Source organism: Euwallacea similis, chromosome 3 (genome assembly GCF_039881205.1).
Source record: "Euwallacea similis isolate ESF13 chromosome 3, ESF131.1, whole genome shotgun sequence".
Classification (NCBI taxonomy): Eukaryota; Metazoa; Arthropoda; class Insecta; order Coleoptera; family Curculionidae; genus Euwallacea; species Euwallacea similis.
Genome location: NC_089611.1, coordinates 3,746,718 through 3,766,038, shown reverse-complemented (window position 1 = coordinate 3,766,038; position 19,321 = coordinate 3,746,718). Strand labels below are relative to the sequence as shown.

The 19,321-nt window shown below is 38.0% G+C and overlaps 2 protein-coding genes across 42 annotated transcripts in view; one reads left to right on the top strand and one right to left on the bottom strand.

Moving 5' to 3' along the window:
• shot (dystonin-like protein short stop) overlaps positions 1–8,344 on the top strand; it is a 95,126-nt gene extending 86,782 nt beyond the window's left edge. For 28 of the 41 annotated variants that reach the window (XM_066406738.1, XM_066406732.1, XM_066406729.1 and 25 more), the window contains 7 exons: positions 4,102–4,357; positions 4,410–4,539; positions 5,177–5,242; positions 5,931–6,020; positions 6,133–6,168; positions 6,502–6,570; positions 7,468–8,344. In XM_066406738.1, coding sequence (XP_066262835.1) covers positions 4,102–4,357; positions 4,410–4,539; positions 5,177–5,242; positions 5,931–6,020; positions 6,133–6,168; positions 6,502–6,570; positions 7,468–7,627 — 807 coding nt within the window. In that variant the 3' untranslated portion in view covers positions 7,628–8,344. Of the gene's footprint in view, positions 1–1,946; positions 2,093–2,546; positions 2,624–2,728; positions 2,804–4,101; positions 4,358–4,409; positions 4,540–5,176; positions 5,243–5,508; positions 5,563–5,930; positions 6,021–6,132; positions 6,169–6,501; positions 6,571–7,467 lie in introns of those variants that run through there. The other 13 variants (XM_066406721.1, XM_066406761.1, XM_066406731.1 and 10 more) reach the window with 12 other exon arrangements.
• Positions 8,345–8,740: 396 nt separating this feature from the next.
• Positions 8,741–19,195, bottom strand: LOC136420054 (enolase-phosphatase E1-like). The gene is made up of 9 exons (XM_066406768.1): positions 18,974–19,195; positions 14,711–14,747; positions 13,087–13,139; positions 12,743–12,932; positions 12,482–12,691; positions 11,813–12,402; positions 11,297–11,690; positions 10,837–11,226; positions 8,741–10,654 (listed from the first exon to the last, which is right to left on the bottom strand). The coding sequence occupies exons 2-9, from the start codon at positions 14,742–14,744 to the stop codon at positions 9,360–9,362; spliced, it is 3,156 nt and encodes a 1,051-aa protein (XP_066262865.1). The 5' UTR covers positions 14,745–14,747; positions 18,974–19,195; the 3' UTR covers positions 8,741–9,359.
• Positions 19,196–19,321: the final 126 nt, after the last annotated feature.

Below are 19,321 nucleotides of genomic sequence, written 5' to 3'. Positions count from 1 at the left end.
TAACTTCGCCCTTTTCATCGTGTATCCATCAATGCCACTCCCTCATTTGCTACATGTTGTGTATAGAGCAATCCTCATTCTCATTAGCAAATAGTTGAATTATTCGAGAGATATTGTCATGCCACTGCTTGTTGTAGTTTTTGTCTTGGTTGGTACGGTACGTATGCAAGAGTGCATGTCCTCTCGATTTATAGACATTTTAGGTGTGGTTTCTTTGCTAAATTTTTATAAGGTAAGTACAGATTTTATTTATTTAAATATAGAAGCGCTAGTTGTATCCTCACGAGACGAGAATCAGGCGCCCGACCAACTGAAATACATGAATTTGTGACTATCGAAGACGAGAAAGATGTTCGTTGTTTTCAAGATGGCTTTGTATTTACACGGCTAGATTTCCTCTATTTTGCACAGCTTTAGTTAGTTCACGCCACTTTTGATTTAAGCTTGTAAAACTCGCATTTTTAAATTCAACTGCGGATAAAATTTGCAGGTTTATAGAGCATTGGGTTGTAGGTAGGATTTTTTTTAAAATCCTGCTACTTTATTTCGGTCTCAATTGATTAGTTTTTAAAAAAAAATTAAAAGAATTTTCTCTACGGGCCGCTTCTTCAATATCCTGCTAAAACTGCATGTAAGGTAATTTGCACTCAAGGGTAATCATCAGTTAAAGCGTTTCTGTCAATTGGGAAAATATTTCCGATAACTGGCCTTACCTCAATTGGCAATTAAGCTTTAACTTGACTTTGAAAAACACCATCTGTCATTTAATTGTTGATTGACGGCTGCCTCTTCCTCACTGGATATTAAAGAACTGGTCCTAAATAGCACTAGTATTTGTTTATATACACTTTTTGCTGATTTTTTCTCTTTTTTTTGTTTAAATTCTTTTACTTACGGTCAGTTTTCTAGGTTAAGTTTAAACTGAGCATTAACATCTTTGGTTTAGCTCAGGAATACTCATCTCCGATTGGTTGAGTTCTTCAAATTAACTTTCAGATTTGTTTTACGTGAACCAATAAAGCTGATCATTTGTAGCTTATCACTCTTTCTTTCAATCCAGCTTGTATTCTTGAAAATAATTTAGGGCCAATAGGTGAAAGACTTGGCAAATTTACCGAGAGGATAATGTTCATGGAAACGTTGAAATAAAAGCAGAGTCTTGGTCAGACTCCTCGTTTCTATGGAAAGTATGTTCCAGGTAAGGTTGCCTGCCGGTGTATTGATCTAGTGGCTGTCGATTAAAAAAATCGTCCATTAAATTGTAAATTTCGCTTTTTAATAGCTGTGCAAATTTTCATTTTATCACTTCAAATTTCGTAATGTAGAGGGTGTTTCAAGTACAAGTGACTAGCATCGATATCTCGTAAACGGTAACAAATGCAGAAGTGGCTAAGTGGAGAAAATGTTGCAGAATTTGAACAGTGAAATGGTGAAAACAAATCTTGTAATTTTATTTTGAATTGTTTATAGTTTTTTTTCCTTACGGCAATGTCCAAATTTTGATATATTTACTACGTATTATTGCAGTAGGCAGAAAATTACCACCACGCGTTTTCGTGTTTTTTGTAGCAGCGTAACATGTTAGAGTTAATTAAGAATGAACGAAGAAAGCCATTTTTGATCCGCCTGTGTATATTAATAAATGCTTATTGAAATAAGTTTTCTGCTATAATATCTATTTTGTGTATGCACAAGATAGACGATACTTAAAGTCAAAATAGAGTTGGGTCATCCTATATAAAGTCGCTTACGAGGTACCCATGCTAAACATACTTACCTGAACACAATTTACAGCGTAATTCAAATTTGAGCCATATTTTTGAGGTTCCAATAATGCGGCTCAGATTTCCACCCCACCTAAATGTAATTTTTTTTTAAACAAACACTACAGACACTCTTTTCTCTCTAAATCGTAAACGAACTGGCACGTGTGTTTGTACCTGTAGCCCACGAACACTTGGCCGAGCTAATGCCGATCTTTGACGAGATCCGAGCGAGGGGTGAAATTGGGAACGCGTACCCCCTGCACGTGGGATCCACCGCGGGCCCCACCCTTCACATGGCCCATGTCAATCCGAGCACTTGTTATTGGGTAACGTTGATCTGTGTTCGGCCCTGTGTAGCGTCCCTCTGGGCATCTGTTTAAAGTGAAAATTGATGCGCAGAAGGACATTTTACTTGTCTATTAGCACCCTGGGTGCGGTGAAAGGTTCCAGTTTGTACACTATTTCGTTTACTTGTAAATAATCCCTTTTAGCAGCTGTAAAATAGTGCTGGATACTTTTTTTGATTTTATTGGGTTACTTGTAAGTTAGCGACGGCCTTCTACAAGGAAATAAATTGACTAAGACAATAAATGAAATCCGCAACTTAAAAGTCACCCTGTAGAAATACTGTACAAACCTAGAGTAGGCGCATGTGCATGAGAGTGATGACGTCGTCTTGATATGTTGTTTTCCAAAGAAAAATATAAAAAAAACCGTTACTATCCCCTGTGAACGAGTATCATAAGTTGGCTAGTGAAGTAATGAAATTGATTCATATAGTTGCTGTTATCGGGCCGGAAAAAGACCATCACAAACTGTTGTATCTGTCCCAAGTGCCCATGGTAGGTATCCAGCAGGTCAGTACCAAGAAACCAGCATATTGGGTGATATTTTAGCACGAGATTTTTTTGCGGAATCAAATTTTTGATCGAATAATATTTTTCGTTTTGCGCGCAATGAAGATTGTGCTGACGTCTCCCGATGAAGTTAAAACCATTTTACTGACGGTGAGTATAAAGTGAGAAGGTTATTTTTAACCTTATTTGAGACAAGAAGACGCTAAATCACGTCTTCCTATAATTACAGTATGTCCCATTCTCTTGCTTACGCTAGAAAGAATTTAGTTAAATGATAAGAGCCTTGAAAAATCATGTTCCTTCAGTTTAATTGCGTTAATATCAAATGAAGTTTATGAAAAACTCATAAATGTTGTTGATATTCCCTTAAATCATCCTGTATTTAAGGGATATGAAAAAGCAGCACCATACAGAGTATTAACGTCGAAATATACTTAAAAACTGGTTTCCGTCTTGGTCCTAGGTCCATGCCTGTTTGAGGTCTCTCAGACCACCGGATCTGTTCGTTAATAATCCCGAGTGAGCGTGGTTATGGGACACATTGTACAGTGTGAGATTTTTGAGCCGCGTCGGAGGATTGCGTGAAATCTGAAACGGTTAAAAATCTATAGTTAGCCTTTGTTGCTTACCTTGTCTAACTCGACTAGTAGAAATAGTACAATAAACTTGACTCGAATATTTCAAGAGTGTAACATAAAAAAAATATGTCTACCATTTGTTTAGTCACCCGGTAGCATTGGAAAAAATTTCAATATGTACTTTTATAATATTCTAAAAGTTTTCCATTAATAATTTCTTCACACATTTTTTTCTTTTAGCTTTAAAGCAATTCTCCAACGTATCTTAACAAGTCCACCCTGTATACAAGGTGTTTCAACAGTATTATGCAATCTATTGATATCTCTGTTAGTCAGAGCAAAAGGTTAAGCTTGAGAGTTGCGGAAAGAAATGCTGCTTATATTATTTTAAAACTATAGAAAAGGATATAGGGTATCTCAAGACAGTGCATCATTCTTAAATTTGATGTTTTTTTAATAAATATACATCCTTCAACATTATTATCTCCTTAGGTTTTATCGGTGTTATTGCGCAATTCGTATGAAGCATGTTCTATACCGATCATCAATAGTCTTATTTCAACATAACTTAGCAATGCTATACTTTTTTCTACACCGTATATCTTTTCCTCAAAATTAAAAATATGTACGGTTCCATGTACAATGCTCGTATTCATTTTTAATTATTACTGTAATTCTAAAAGACATATCCATCGGTTACAAACCGTTGAGACGCCCTGTATATAGGCCCAGAAATATTTCCACGGACAAAAAGATATTTTCTAAAATAGTGGCACTGACAATAGGTGTGTATGTGTATGTCTCAATTAAAATGTATCTTCTTGCATGAATGAAATGTTTGCTTCAATTCATCCTATCTCTAAAATCTGCCCGCAAACTCATTCTTTTCTAACCTATTAGGTCAGAGAAAGATCAGCTCGTTCAGTACCAATGGGCAGCCTTCCTAGGAATACCAAGTCTTCCCTGTCGGCCGGCACACCCGATTCGTTAAGCGATAATGAAAGCGGTTTCCGCACCCCCCGAAAACCCTCTTATAGGTCAAACTTGACCCCAGGAGGATCCCGAAGCAATTCGAGACCCGCTTCTAGAACAGGCAGTCGGCCTGGAAGCAAACCTCCTTCGCGTCACGGATCGAATCAGTCTTTGGATAGTATGGGTATGTATTCAGTTGGATCTAAGGGTTGGGGTATATTGGGAAGTCGGTTTAGATGACACCCCGTCAAGAATACCAAGAAGAACTACTCCCAGTAGCTTATCGTCTGCTAGAAAGCCAGCGGTAAATGGAACAGGGTCCAGGACCCCTAGTGGACTTCGGTCTCCAGCTAGTCCAGCTCTAAGGTAAGAATTGATATGGAGGTGGTAAGATTAAGTGTTAAGTTCAGGGTTTATTGCATAAAAACAAACTAAACTTTTATGTTAGGAAAATTAGCATTAACAAAACATTAGAATGTCTTTGAACAAATTAATTATTTTAATCATTAATTTTAAATTAATTTTCTATTTAAGTTAGTATTAGAAAAGTCAAAAACTAATTTTTAATAAAAAGTTTACAGCGCCACATGCATTTTCGAGAGAAATAACGATTTTAAAATACCCAATTATAGTTTAGTAATAAAGTAAACGTCGCCATCTTTGATAAACCGTAAAAACGAGTTTCTGAGATCATACACGGAGCTGAAACATGGCACGGATTACCCTTAATGGAGTATAAACCCTCACCCTCAATGGAGAGATCATCTTCCCTACATACCGGGTGTTTCCGGGGTTAAATGTCTTAATATTGTTAAAAATAAAAATCAACTTTTGCGTACGCGTTGAAAATAAATTACAACCCTACGGAAAAAGGCACTAGTTTTCATTAAATTACCCTGATTCGAATTCTAAATCCGAAACTCGTTTTTCCGCTTTAACCCTACTCTACTTTTCCATCTAAACGTAACTAATCACGTGCATGTTCTCTCTTTAACTCCGGTAGATCGGCAGGAATATCCAGAGCGTCGAGCATACCGACCTTAACAGGAATTAATTCGAATTCATCAAGGTAAACTCATCACCAGAAAACCGCTTTACTTCATAAATTGGGGGTTTGGAGTAAAACTCGTTAGATTGAGCCTCACATCTAGCAAAAGGGAGATTCGCTTAGTTTTTGCAAGATTTGAGACTCGAGTTTTTGTGGTCCATTCGGGTTAGCTTGGGAATAAAGTTAAATTAAGGAATCAAGGAAGAGTTGTACAGGTTTACTAACGGTTCGGCCTGAACTAGGCGAAAATAAAATATTTCTAAATTTTTCTATGTTTTGAATTTCAGCCGGAGGAATGCGTTGTGATCGTGATCAATCAATATATTTTAATACCTTTTAAGGTTAGTTTGAAATAAAGTTAAATCCGATAACACTACTAAAAGATCAGTCATCAAGTACTATAAAAACCAATTAACAGAAACTATTCTAATCGCGCTGTCATGGATTGAAATGTTAGTAAACTTTGGACAAGTGGGGAAAAATTCACATTATCATGAGCTTTTGTAAATTGATTGAAGCCTAAAATTGCATAAAAATAAAAACAAAAAGCTGCCAGCTTTTGTTGTCATTTTGCCACACAGTTTTAACTAGTAATTTACTATAAACTTTGAATCACCTTCAACATGGTTGGTTTAGCTCCCAAACTGTTCAAAATTTCACCATCACTTTCAAGTCCATTTTTGAGTTTAATCCTCTTTGGTTGGCAAAGGTCTCGCATACCAATTTACCGTGGGAACAGTAAGGATGAACCGGAATCGCCTTCCACATCCAGTTCCTGTTCCATGACTTTCTCATCTGGGTAATTCTCTTAGTAGTGCATGTTTATGTCTGTTTGTTGTGTTTTATACATTTTCACGAAGTGAAACTAACGTTTCCTGTGTTTTCTCTCTCCACTACTAACTGAAATGCAGCAGGTCTTCAGCTAGCAAAATCCCTCTGCTAAAGAGGTAATTTAAAGCGGCCGCATGTGATTTTTTGTTTGTTTTTGTAGACACATTTTGTAGTGATTAAGTTACGGGAAATTTGTTGAATTTGATTTATTTGATTGTTTGCATGCATTGATAAATAGTAATATTAAAGCATTTCAATTGATTTATCTATTATGTTAAAGAAGTTCATTCAAGTTTTACGTCAATTGAGATACTTTTTTTTGGTTCCTTGGATGGTTTCAAATTAGCGAATTTAAATTTGAAATATTCCACGGTCCTGGAATTTTCTTTTGTGAAAATGGAATTTTTTTAACAATTTTACTAACATTTTGGCATGCCTTTTTAACGCAGGAGCGCAAGCACAAACAAAGTAAGACAGGTGACTATTGGCGTCGCCCCAACATTAAGGACCTCATCTAGGTAATTTAACCCTCATTTTAACTGCTTTTAGATTACTGATGATTAATAGTTTAATTTGTTTATAAAGTGAATGAAAAGGTATTTGTTTTTTTTACAATAATTTGGTGGGCTTAAATGCCTATTGAAAACACTTTAAATGTATTCTAATGAGTTCAAGAACATGGAAATTTGACGTCACGTGTTCTAGGAAGACATATGATCGCGTTCTGGACAATTGGCGAATCCTTATATTTGCTAATGAGGATATATTGAAATTTTGATATTTTAGGCTTTCGCACCTAAGTGTCTTCCAAACAATCAATAACTGTACGTCTCTGTAATTTTCTATTTTTCATCGTGATGAAAACTAGACGTAATAACTGAAAACGCATTCATGTAACAAAGTTAAAGTGGATGATCTACTCTCGTTTTTCCCTGACAGTTGGGGAATGTGTCTTTATACTAATTAGCAATAGTATTTATCGCACTGTAGCACCTTTTCTCCCAACTGTTTTATTGTCAGTTGGCGAATACGTGATTTTGGAAATCTCCATTTTCTATAACGACAAAAACTAAACGTACGACTATCTTCTAGCATCTATAGCCTATGTTAGCGATGTACATTAGTTGCATCGACATTAAAAAAAGTTGCAGAACTATACTTTTATGTGCAAATCGGTCATTTTCTCGTGTAAAATATCTAAAATACACAATTTTGTAAAGGTTTCAAAAGTCGTCAATAATTAATCGTGTGACGCTCTAAGCCGGCGTCACAATGTGTCGACGCCTTCAAACAGTGGACGAAACGTTCGACTCATCATGTGGCGTCGGCTTTGCAACTGCTTTACAAGCCGCCCCTCAACTTATGTCCATTCTCTCGACACTTCAAGCTCTCAAACATCTTTTTCCCTTGTTCAGGACGCGAACACCATCCGGGTCAAACACCCCCGTGCATCCAGATCAACCCACCGCAGTATCCCGATTGTTGCGAAAAAATTCCGGTGCTTCAGACACGCCCACGGGCCAGGCCCGTCGGAAAAAATCCTCAATCGAGGACCGGGAGCCCTTTAGGTTATAATCATTAGAAATTAAAACGTTTTTAGTTAGGTTTTTCTTAACTTATTTCGAACCTAAAATGACTGACATATGTTAGGTTTACTTGTATTATTCTAAAAAGAGTTGTTCATATTTTTGTATAAAACTTTGTTAATTTATTAAGGTCCTTTCCGGGGGGCGGAAATCGCCAGTTTTGCCCTCCGGAGACGCGCGTTTTGGTGTGAGAAATTCACACTTTTTCTCATTTTTATTTTTTAAAGTAAGTTTCTCTTTCATTTGCTTGAGTGTTTATATTACTTTTCTTTGTAAATTAGTTGCCATATATTTGTATAACAACCGAGATCGAATTATTTATATTTTTTATTTGTAAACTACACATCGTGAGATATGACAATTTTGTTTTCTCCTTTTTTTGCAACGTTTTTCTATTGTATAATGTTTTGCCAACAGCTACAAAGACGGGACCATTTTCTTCTAAGTTTAGTTAATTTACTTTGTGTTTACTAATCGTTTTTTCTAACCACGGCTTCATATACGATTATATTTTATTTTCTAAACTATTCTAATGCTAGTATTGATAATCTAGCAAATTGAAAGTGTGATTACCAGTGAGTGCAACTGACGTGCGGTGTTTGGCAATCGCCAGTGCGAAACGTCCACGTCAATGTGCCTTCTTTATAATAAAATATGTATTGCTTTTGTATTATTTAACTGTTAATAAAAACTAAATTTTATTAAATGTGACGTGCTTTATTAGAATATTTTTCAAAAACAAACATTTATCTTAACTCCAGCAAGCAGCAACGTACGAGGCGCAGTTCCATGCGTTTTAACACACAGTGGCGTGCCAAGCGTCTATTCATAGGTACGTATACCAATTTTTTTTAAATTTAATAATTTGTCACATGAAGAACGTAACTGATGCACTTCGCTTCTTCGGCGAACTAGTGATTTAAAGAGCTTTCAATGTGTTTTATTCATAAAAGAAAATAACTATTTTGCCTTAAAAAACAGGCACGTGCAAGCATAGGTAAAATGAATATTTGCGGAAGGTTTTGGAATGCCTTTTTTTGAGAGTTAAGCGTATGACGGTCTTTCAGAATTTTCTAGTAGGTACTTAAACCATACATCAACATTTCATTGTATGCTTAAAAGTATATTACACACCAAATGTATACTATTACATTATCCCTAACATAGTCAGAGACTAATTGCATTTTAAAACCTAATAATACATAATCTTACATAGCTACCTGATGAGCGCTACATCAAAGGTTTGTTTGCAAACTAAGGAAGTGAATTTGATTCATGTAGCATCAACAAGCACTTGATGTAGCCTGTACTAGAGCCAAAAAATCGAAGTATTGATATCTTTATCTGGGTGATTATTCCTATGGAAAGAGCTGGAGCCCTTATTTCGTCGTTTCTATGGAAGTTCCTCTTCTGGGAATGTGATCTTTCCTTCGGTTTTTTAACTCTAGAAAACAATCAAATCCCTGGAAACTTTATTAACAAGATAGTTTCCATTGAAACAACGAAAACTATCTTCTGGGTAAAGTTACCAGGACTTTGATATAACGGCCCTAAACAAAATAAATAATTTGCCTTTATACAACAAAAATGTACTTCGTTATTTGGTGAATGAGTCAATTCTGCGTATTTATGCAATAAATAGAATCCACAATAAATAATTTAGCAGACACTTTATTAGTGTGAAGCGAAAGGAAGCCTTAAAGAGAAACTTTCAGGTAAGTTTACCTTTCTTTGGATTTTTCCTTTAAACTAGGGAAAAAGGCCTCGATGGGCAAAATGGGGTCATCAGTGGATAAAGTGAAATGATTGGGAATGCTTCTGCTGGTGGGCGCAACTGCATTGAATGCCCCAGGTTTATCATAGCCTTGAAAGGAAGACGTCAAATCTGATACCCTTTGAGAAACCTCATAGTCCTCACTACGCATTACATCCTCAGTCATACTCTCTTCAATTATAAATTCCGTAGATTCTTCATTTATATGCGGTAGTTCTGTTGTAGTCGTGGAGAGTTGCTCTGTAGTACCTGACTCAGCTACATTTAAAGGATCTATCTCTCCAGCAGTATCTTCATCTTCCTCATCCGAGTTAGTAGTACCATTTTTCCTCAGCTTGTCCTGAAGTCTATTCTTCAAACTCGGATATCCAGCTCTTCGTCTAGCAGAAAATAAATTGGGACGTATAGATATCTTGTTGGTTAATGTGGTTGTTTCGGGCGTATTTTTAGTCCGGCCGAAAGGTCTTAGTCTGGTATTAACAGCCTTGATAATCTTTTCGGTGATTACATCAACAGCCTCAGTGGTAGTGCTCTGGTCATACTTCGGCTCCTTAGGCCTGAACCGTGTCCTCATGCTTGTAGATAAGGGAGGAACCTCATCCGTAACGTCCTCATCTATGCGACTGCTTGCTGTGGTAGGCCTAGTGCGAAGCCTGCTTGGAAACCTCAATCTTGGATTGCTATTATCATTAACAGTTTTGGTGCTAATTGTGGTTGTAGCAGGGGTAGTAGAGCTATGCTGATTCAATCTTTGTCTATACTCTTTCACGCTAAATCTGGGCCTATTTGAAGAATCATATTTGGTAGGACGTCTTATCCTCGTAGATTTTACGCTACTTGATGATGGTACTTCAGTAGTGGTTAGTGGCTGAGACGTGAGGTCCTCACGCACGATTATTTGAGTCTGTGTGGTGTAATCGACCTCATTTTCAGGGGCGTGGAAGTGAGTAATGGTTTCCGGTTCTGTGGTACTCGTAACACGAACTCGTTGGGTTGTAAGATTCTCCTCGATGAATGGCTTATTGTGGTCTGGTTGCACGGGTTCCTGTGGTATCATCTCAGTCTGCACTGATTCTTCAGATTGTGAAGATTCTGGCAGGAAGACTGGGTAGTTCTCAGGCTCCATTGAGGATTCTGTGGGTTCTTCGAATTTTTCGTAGGATGGCCGAGGACGTTTGCGTTGTACGATGTTAGTGTCTATGCGTTCAGTGGTGCGTTCTCTGCTTCGGAAGCGGTACCTCCCTGCAGAAATTTTCGGATGATGAAAAATTATTTAAAATAAACTGCTAGTCAAATGAAATGTATGCAATGAATTTACATAATGAAGTGTTTTACTTCAGAATCTGTTGCACCTAAAATAGGTTTGTTGCATTCTAATTTTGGTACGTTTCATTCGTCCAGCAGCTTCGTATTTGCTTATTTACCCCTTTGTTTACTGTAAGCATCCTCCTCACTTTGCTTACTACTGTCTCCTTCTTGCTGGGACATTTGCACAAAACTCGGAGGTCTAGGCCTTCTTCTTCTCTGAGGCTTCTCAATCTCCACGGGAGTCTCTTCCAGATTCTCCTGCGACTTCATGGATTCATAAGACTCCACCACTACCGGCTCTTCAGTGGTTGTCATAGGTTTCTTAGGCCTGGGTCTACGACGGTTGCTAATTCTGGCCCTGGTAGGGTCTCTGGTCGAAGTAGGAGGGGTTGCGGGTACGGCAAGGGGTCGTCTAGGTCTCTCCTTTTCACGTTCGTTTTGAGTGGTGGTGATTTCATTGGAGATTTCTCCATTATCGTTTATAGGGAGAGGCATATCAGTGCCACCTGTAAAAGAAGAAGAAAGAAAACTATATGGTAACGTAACAGCAAAATACTTAGATTAGAGATTTCGTACTTTCACTCTGATATTCCGGTTTTCCCAGAATGGGATAATGCGTCGAAACATCCTTAATCTCAAATGGGTTTTCCTTCAAAGCGTTATTCCTCAATTTGTTCACTTTATTGCTGACTTTATTGAACACAGTCGCTGCCTCGTTTTGGGTAGGAGAAGTTGGTAAAATCACACTTTCTGGCTTGTATGGAGTGGGTAAAAAGGGAGACACATTCAAGTCCACTATTGGTGCCTGGAAAATGGGTGGTGGTCCAGAGCTGGACACAGATTGGAAGAGCAGTCCGGGCCTGGCGTTTGGCAGGCCTGGTTGGCGGATGTTTTGGTATTGGAAGAACGCGTCTTGGGGTCTGAATTGGTATTGATGAGAGGGGGTGTCCAGCCATTTGCCTTCGGTTACCTATTAAAGAATAGATTTGGCTATTTAGCTTATGGTCTGACCGAGGAGTCAAAACAGATTTAACTGTTTTATGTCTATGATTTGCTGAAGAGTGGCTAGCAGTGATTTTAAAATTAACTTACCTCGTATGTCAATGTGCTGGGAGCATTCGAAGGTCTTGGCTTCTGGAAATCATAATCCACGTATCCTATCGGGAAATTATTCCTTCCAGGAACGGTTCCAAATGCCGCGGGCGCAACACCTTGCGAATACTGCTTCAAACTCTCCTTGGTGACCTGAACATCTACAGTCTGTTCCTTGACTTTCGGACCAGTCTTCTGCGGCTGGCTTGAATGATCAAAAGCAGAAGAAACCTGGGACAAATACTGATTGGGCCTGCCTCCAAATTGAGGCACGTTGGAGGTGGCATCAGTGGCCGGCCCTTCTTTGAAAGCGTACAAGGAGATGGTGTCCACTTTGCTTTTTTGCTGGTTTCTAGTTCTTGGAGGCGGCGGCACGAGGTTTCTATGAAAATCTTCATTTTGCAATGGCTTTGCAACGAAGAAAGTGGGCCGTTGCAGGATATTGTCTGCGGGTAATGGGAATCTGGAAAGCTCCAAATGGGCCCCTTGTTGGGTGATGCCGAAGTTGCTATTGGCAAGGGCGAAGCCTTGAGCTTCCCTTGTTCGAATGCTGTTCTGGGGGATTGGTTTGATGAAGGAATACGTTCCACCTAAAGAACAAAGGTCAGCATAAGATTCTGTAGCAATTGGGGTAATAATTTATGAGCATAACGATATTTTCATTTTTACCATTATTTGAAGGCGGAGGAGGCAGGAACACTTCATTCCTGGTGCTATGAGACATCATCTGCCCCTTGACCACTTTTTTTGGTTTTGATTGCAAAACCACTGGTTTTTTGATAGCCTGCAATTTTTTAACCTGTTGAGGTGAGCCCGAAGACGAAATTTGGGCACTCCCTGATGGCAGGAAATAAGAAATTCCTTGCTTGGTTTTGGGAGCTAAAATTTCCTTTAATCATGCGGCCATAATCTACCTAAAATTGCACATACCCTGTTGTTTGCCATTATAGCCAATAGTTTTATAGGGACTTTTCGATGCTTTTTGATTCAAGGGAGGCATGGTGGTGTCTACATCATAAACTCTGTGGGTGCTCGAAAAGGGCGACAAATCCGACTCAACCGGTTGTCTTCTAGTGCCAACAATTGGTCTCCAACCATCCGAAGACATTGATATTGAATCCTTAAAAACCCACTAATTAAATATCGGCAATGAAACGTTGTTAAATCAATTAAAAACGTAATAAATTAAATATGTTAAGTGTTAGTTCGCTGAGATCGGGTACTCTTAGAACCAGTCAATAATGGAAATGGGGTTAATGGTTCTTGAGACGTACCTGTATCTGCTGAGCGGCCGCAGCTAATGCTACCTGCACGAATATCGCCGTAACTGTAAAAAAGTGAAAACTTTGAAGCAATAAGAAGAAAACAAACATAATTTGTTGTTAAATTAGATTTAGAACATCTCTGCTCCCGATGCAAAAGGAGACTAGCAATTTTCCATTTAGTAATCACCATTAATCAGTCTCCTAAGAGACACATGCAACTATGAGAAGTGTGTATCCATTACATTGTTATGCACAGAAATAACTCCTTTCGCTTCCTTTTAATTTACAACAAAACGTTTGCTACAGATTTAATTATTTACTAACGCTCTTATGCAATAATTACGACTATCTAGATCGATTATGCCCAAGAATTGCAAATCCGGTGAATTATGAATGTTCAACCAGAATTAAGAGCTGTTTTTGCATGTAAACGTGCGATCACTAGAGTCGGGGATTTGTAATTAAATGTGTTAGTGATTATGTAATCAGATCAAGAGTAAAGAGTAACTGCTAGTGGTTCAAACCGGTGCTATTGCTGAAAATTGCCGGGGGCAAATTTAGATTCAAGTGCCGTAACATTAAGTTCCTAATCTTTCATAATATTCAGTTTCAGTGTCATTCAACACTGTACTGAATGTTTATTATTCTCGTTTCTGTCTGAATTAATACTGCCTCATTAAGTACCCGGATTTCAGTCTGCCCAATCTTACATCACCGTTCCGGGCTTTTTCCTGGGGACTTCGTTTCCCAACTGGAACTTTCTCTTCTCCAATAAAATGGCTGTGAAGCTGAGCGGTGCGGGATCGCACTGTTTCGGTTCGAATGGCCTGCCAGAATGAAATTTTCGAAAATTTATGTACTTCGAATTTCCGAAATCAGACTGCTGCTCCGGCCCCCCTCATCGGATCGACTTCGCGACTGTCACGAGAAAGCCCCAACATTTCTCTCTTGCATGAGCTCCTGCGGAATTTCGCAGGCCAGACAGAACGGAAATTATGGGTGACAATGCAGTTAAAAACATGTAGTTTTTTCGGATCAAGGTCATTTAATACACACTTATACCAACCACGTTGACGGTTCTAACAAGTGAGAAAATGATCACGCATCACATAACAACACCGGGGTTCTTCAAAGAAAACCACCATAGTTTCTTGTAACGGAATTCACTATAGAAGATTTGTAGGTAATTTGCGTCAAATGCGGATGGTTAGTCGTGGACAGAGAATAGCATTGCACTCGCATATAAAAAGCCTCGTCCCCCAAGAGAGCTTTTTCATCGGGAATGACAGCCATCCTCATATGCTTGTCGATTATAATATAGATATCAGTATTCCAGACGAAGCACTCTTTTTTTGTACAGCCTTGGGACTGATTTAATTCTGATGATTTGATTTGATAACTGCTTGGGGAAGACGAGTTCATTACTACATTTGGGGCTTCCTAATCTGCTTCCCTTTAGATTCCTGGACGTTGTCAGATTTTGCGGACATAAATGAAAAAACTGAATTTTCTTATATTTTGAAGTTTGTGAGAGCAACCGCTTCATTTGTACAGCAGAGATGCATCTTATTTTTTAAGTCAATGCTAAGATTAACAATTAGTTAAGCTTAGAAGATTGAAAAAAGGGTCTTACCATAAAACTCGACTTTCCACCGTACTGGAGGCATCTTCTGTAAGGAAAAAAATCAGAATTAATTATTTATCCAACCCCAGATTATATTCAAAAACCTATATACAGCGTGTCTAAAACCTACGAAAGAGCTTAGCTATTCTTCAACATGAGGTTGAGAATATTGTTATAACATTCCCAAATTTTGCTCTTATTGTTGCATTAGTTCCCGAGATATTTAGGAACATATACGTTACAATTCCTATTGGTTCTAGGAGATATACCCATAACAATTAAACGTTAAACAACCATATCAATTAGTCTATGTAAAACTACCACGCGATATTGTTGACCGTATAGAATATGAATAGAATTCCACTTAACCCAGTTCTCTTTCGGTTTAATATTCAGGAGCACTTTTGATTTCGATTTTCGCTTTTAATGAATTCCTGCACGCTTTTTTGCCTATGCCTTTTAAATACTAAAGACTTTGCTAATTACCAAGCTTCAATGTTAATTGTTTGTTTTCCTCTAATGAAGGCCTTATGTAGAAACAGCTGGGGTTTGCCTTGATATGTAATTTTTGTGTCTAAACGTCTCATTTACCAGATTCCTGATTATAGGAAATATTTTTTTTTAATTGCTGGATGGTCAGAGTTATGCAGGAAAAGTAAAATTTCACTCGTGTATAAATAGATCTAGGGCAAGATTTTTAACCCACTGTTATTAACTCCGACCGAACTTCGAGGAAACCTGTTCAACGGTCAACTTCAGCGTTTCCATGAGAATTGACTTGGTGTTAAAGTGAGGATAGTTTGAACACGGATAACTCTGGAGTTTGTTACAGAAAGCCTACTCTGTCCTTCTAGTGAAGATTAGCGAGACCTCGATATCTGGCAAGCTCGATAAAATGGATAAGGGCATAGATTGTCTTGAAGATAATTTTTTTTATAGTCAAAATTACCAGGACATGAATTCAGGGCACTAAAGTGGCGTCGATGGGTACCTTATTTGTGTTCATTGATTCATAGATGCTGTTACAGAAACTACGAAGGATAAATTATTTTAAAGACCTTTTGACCTTTGGAAACCACTAATTACAGCGAACTCTTTTTTGCGCTTTTTGTAGATTTTTTCGTCCCATTTTGGGAATTTGAAGTTGGGTAGAGAGCCGGAATTTTCCTGCAGCGTCCCAGTTCGTCAACTGATTTCCCAACCTGCACTAAATCTTAATGCAAAGAATGAATTTCACCAAGTTCGTCATGAATTGTTAATGAATTATGCGCTACGGCAGTTAAAATTTGCTATGGTCATGCTTGCTTGTGCTACGTGGGAAAAAGTTTCGACGACCAAATTTGACACGAATTATTACCTTGTTATTCATCATTAACACTTGAGCCAGACTGTTGTTCCCGAATCAGAATGGCAATTCGATTTGTGAAAATTTGCACTTTGCAAAAATGTTTGCAAGAAATTACAGAATTTGCGAAAACCTGAGTTTTGAATACAGAGTGTCCCAATTGAAAAACTCTCCCATTAGATATACGGCTTTCGCATATAAATGTTCTAAACATATTTCTGCATATTTGAAGAAATAATTTCTCAGGGTATTTTGTGAAGAAAACTTTATAAAAACATAAGCCGGCAAACGTTTCCTTGGCAAGATACTGAGTGTTAAAATTTCTGATTTTTTATATTGTGCCCTTAGCTCCAAGAATGTTTACCGCCTCGCAAAGAGCTAGAAAATGTAGAAAAAAAATACTAGTGCCGAATAAGGTGATTCCAATTTTCCGAGAAAAACAGCCAGTGGCGTTAAACTTAATATAAATTCAGCCAAACGTTAAAAAAGTTTAATTGAATTGGAACTTTTAACACCATGTACCTCGGCAGATACATGCTTACAAGCCCATGTTCTCATGAACTTTTCTTCATAAAATGACTTGAAAAGTCATGAAGACATTTCTAGAAGTCTTGGCATGGTTCGAATTAGCAAAAAAAGTTTTATACAACCCCTAAAAAAATATAGAGTGTTTAATTTAAAATAAAACACAAGTTGGTTCAGCTCCGGAACACGCTGTAGAAACTTCCTAAAATGGAAGATAAAAAAGAAGCGAGGATACCCCACCCGCTGGGGTGGGGTATCCTCGCTTCTTTTTTCATCGCAAATGTTATCGGTTCCATGCTTTATCGAATGCTGCTTCTATGTCAAAGACGAGCGCTAGCACCATTATATTTTCTATTTTCTGCACTGCTTAATACAGAAGGGTCTCTGTCAGCTTCTTCTTTAGTCCCCTTTGCAGCATTGCTGGATCATACCAACAAGACCCGACCCCAGTTGGACTGAATCAACAGCTTCGCTCCTGTTCGAAACTCCATGATTCGATTTGTTTTCATATATTCTTAGCTCTGGTTTAAAACGAATCATTGCAAGACATATTTTTTTCAGAAAACACGAAAATCCATCTTGAGCTTCTAGAATGGCGTTTATTAAAATCAAAACTGCTTTTCTCCATATCTGTCGATCTCCTCGGCTTTTTTTTTACATTTTTCGATATCCGGACATTAACAACCTGTTTCAGGACCGGATCGAGAAAGATCTCTAGTGGATATGAACCGTGACCGCAGAAAGATGAAAAAAAACATTGCTTATGGGGGATAATTAAAACGCCTTTTAAACACTACCGTAGTTTCACTTAATGGTCGTTTTTCCTTAAAGTGATATAACAAAATTAACAATCTGTGAACAACAAAATGAGGAAGAGTTCCACATATATATAAAATTAGTTGCAGGAAATTCTGAATTAAATTATTGCTGAGCTTAAACATAAGTTAATAGGTTTCCTTGGGTAATAGGAGGAATACAAAAGCAGCAACCAGAGGTCTCTTTGTATTCTAATTGCAACAGTTTCACACCATTTCTTCACCTTACGTAAAAAATGGCATATATTTTGTTTTAATTATAAGAGTTGCGTGGCCAAAAAAACACTCGTTTATAACCAGAGCAAAGTTGCAAGACGAAGAAATACAAGATCTTATCGTTCACCTCTATGCATAACATTCAAGGCATTTCCTTTCATGAATAAAATTTTCTCGGCAAGTTTTGACCTTCAAGAAATTCCAAAACAACAATCGAAAGTCTAGCAGACCCATAGATTTTCTTATTAAAAATTTAACACACATCCAAACTACGAAATTATGGTTGACATGCTTTCTGCTTTCATTCATGGTCAGCATGCAATAACATTGCCATTGAAGCATAAGGTTTTCGGTAGAAAGTGGGCGAAAATTGAATGCTTTTAGGATTTTTTTAACTAGATTTTATGGGAGATTTTCTTGTTATTTTTGGGTACTGAGTTCGCAATAACTTTGTCATGTTCTGATTGTTTTGTATGTTTCCTTTTATGCAAAGTAGCAGGTAATTTGCCTTAGCTCAGAGCACGTGAATAATTATGGCTTCTAAAATAATGAAATGGAGATACGGTTTTTTGTGTAATTTGCGGCTGAAATGCGTCCAAAAATAACGAAGAAGCCTTGAAACATTTTTTCAATAATCTTCTGTCATTTCCACAACTCCCCATTGCCACTCTCTTAGATGTTGCTCTAAATGGTTTCTAGGACACTAAAATCGAACGTTTTTATGTGCCCTCTAGAGGAAACGGGACTTAGTAATTCCTAAAATCTAAAGCAAAACTCGTATTTTCGTCACGAAAATTCCATGATTCTGTCCGTTTAAGTTCACAACGACATGCTTGAGTCACGACGAGGTTAGACAGGGCAGAAATTGGGATTTGAAGTTCAATTGTGAAATAATTCGCGTAAGAAATGCGAGAAATACCATTTTATAACATTTCTTGGGGTCATTACCGGACTTACGGGGCGGCAAGGTTGGGCGACGGCCCAAGGCGGCAAATCAAGAAGGACAGCCGCCCTTCCTGGTCGACAATTTGTCTTGGGGGTACGGGCGGTGTGATTAAACAGGGCACCAGACTTGCTAAAGCCGGCCCTGGTTCAAGTCATACCTGAATTCATAGTTGTTATGTTAAGAACCTGAATTCAAGAAATATTAAAGTGAGGAAAAGAAGTAATTAGAAATCATTTTATCGACACTATTAATGCAAATTAACTCATAAAAATTCATAGATTCGTCAAAATTCTGCCTACATAACCGGCCACATACCAACTTCTTAACGGCGAAATCCCGAAGGAATGAAATGGGTCACAATTGCTGCTCTTCCAGTCGGTGTCTTTTTCCTGAAAAAATCCCACAACTCAAACCCTTACACCTACCTTCAGCTATTCTTCAACAAATCACTAAACTGAATTAACTTCGAAGATCCTCGAAGCACCACCGGAACCACAACCCGACCGCCGTGACTGAAAATCGATCAAAGAAGATCAACAGTTCTTCACGAAGGCGGAAGCACTTCTTGCAATGCAATATCTCGACAGGATCACGAGCAGGTGACTGCTATCGACTTCTTGTCTTGAACCCAACCACAAACGTTTCCAACCGGTGGGGTATGGCGAAATCGAGATGGTATACCACCTATAGAAACCATCAAGTGGTGGGTAATTTTCTAATTGGGAAACCTACACCCTGGAGCTTCTGTGGCACTGGGAAATCACGGAAAATGC

Excerpts from the sequence above, each read along its gene's own strand:
- LOC136420054 (XM_066406768.1), bottom strand. The coding sequence starts at position 14,744 with ATGCCTCCAGTACGGTGGAAAGTCGAGTTTTATG. Across the intron at positions 13,140-14,710 it reads GTGGAAAGTCGAGTTTTATG|TTACGGCGATATTCGTGCAG; the intron begins GTAAGACCCTTT and ends ACTTTTTTACAG. Across the intron at positions 12,692-12,742 it reads CTATAATGGCAAACAACAGG|CTCCCAAAACCAAGCAAGGA; the intron begins GTATGTGCAATT and ends AGGAAATTTTAG.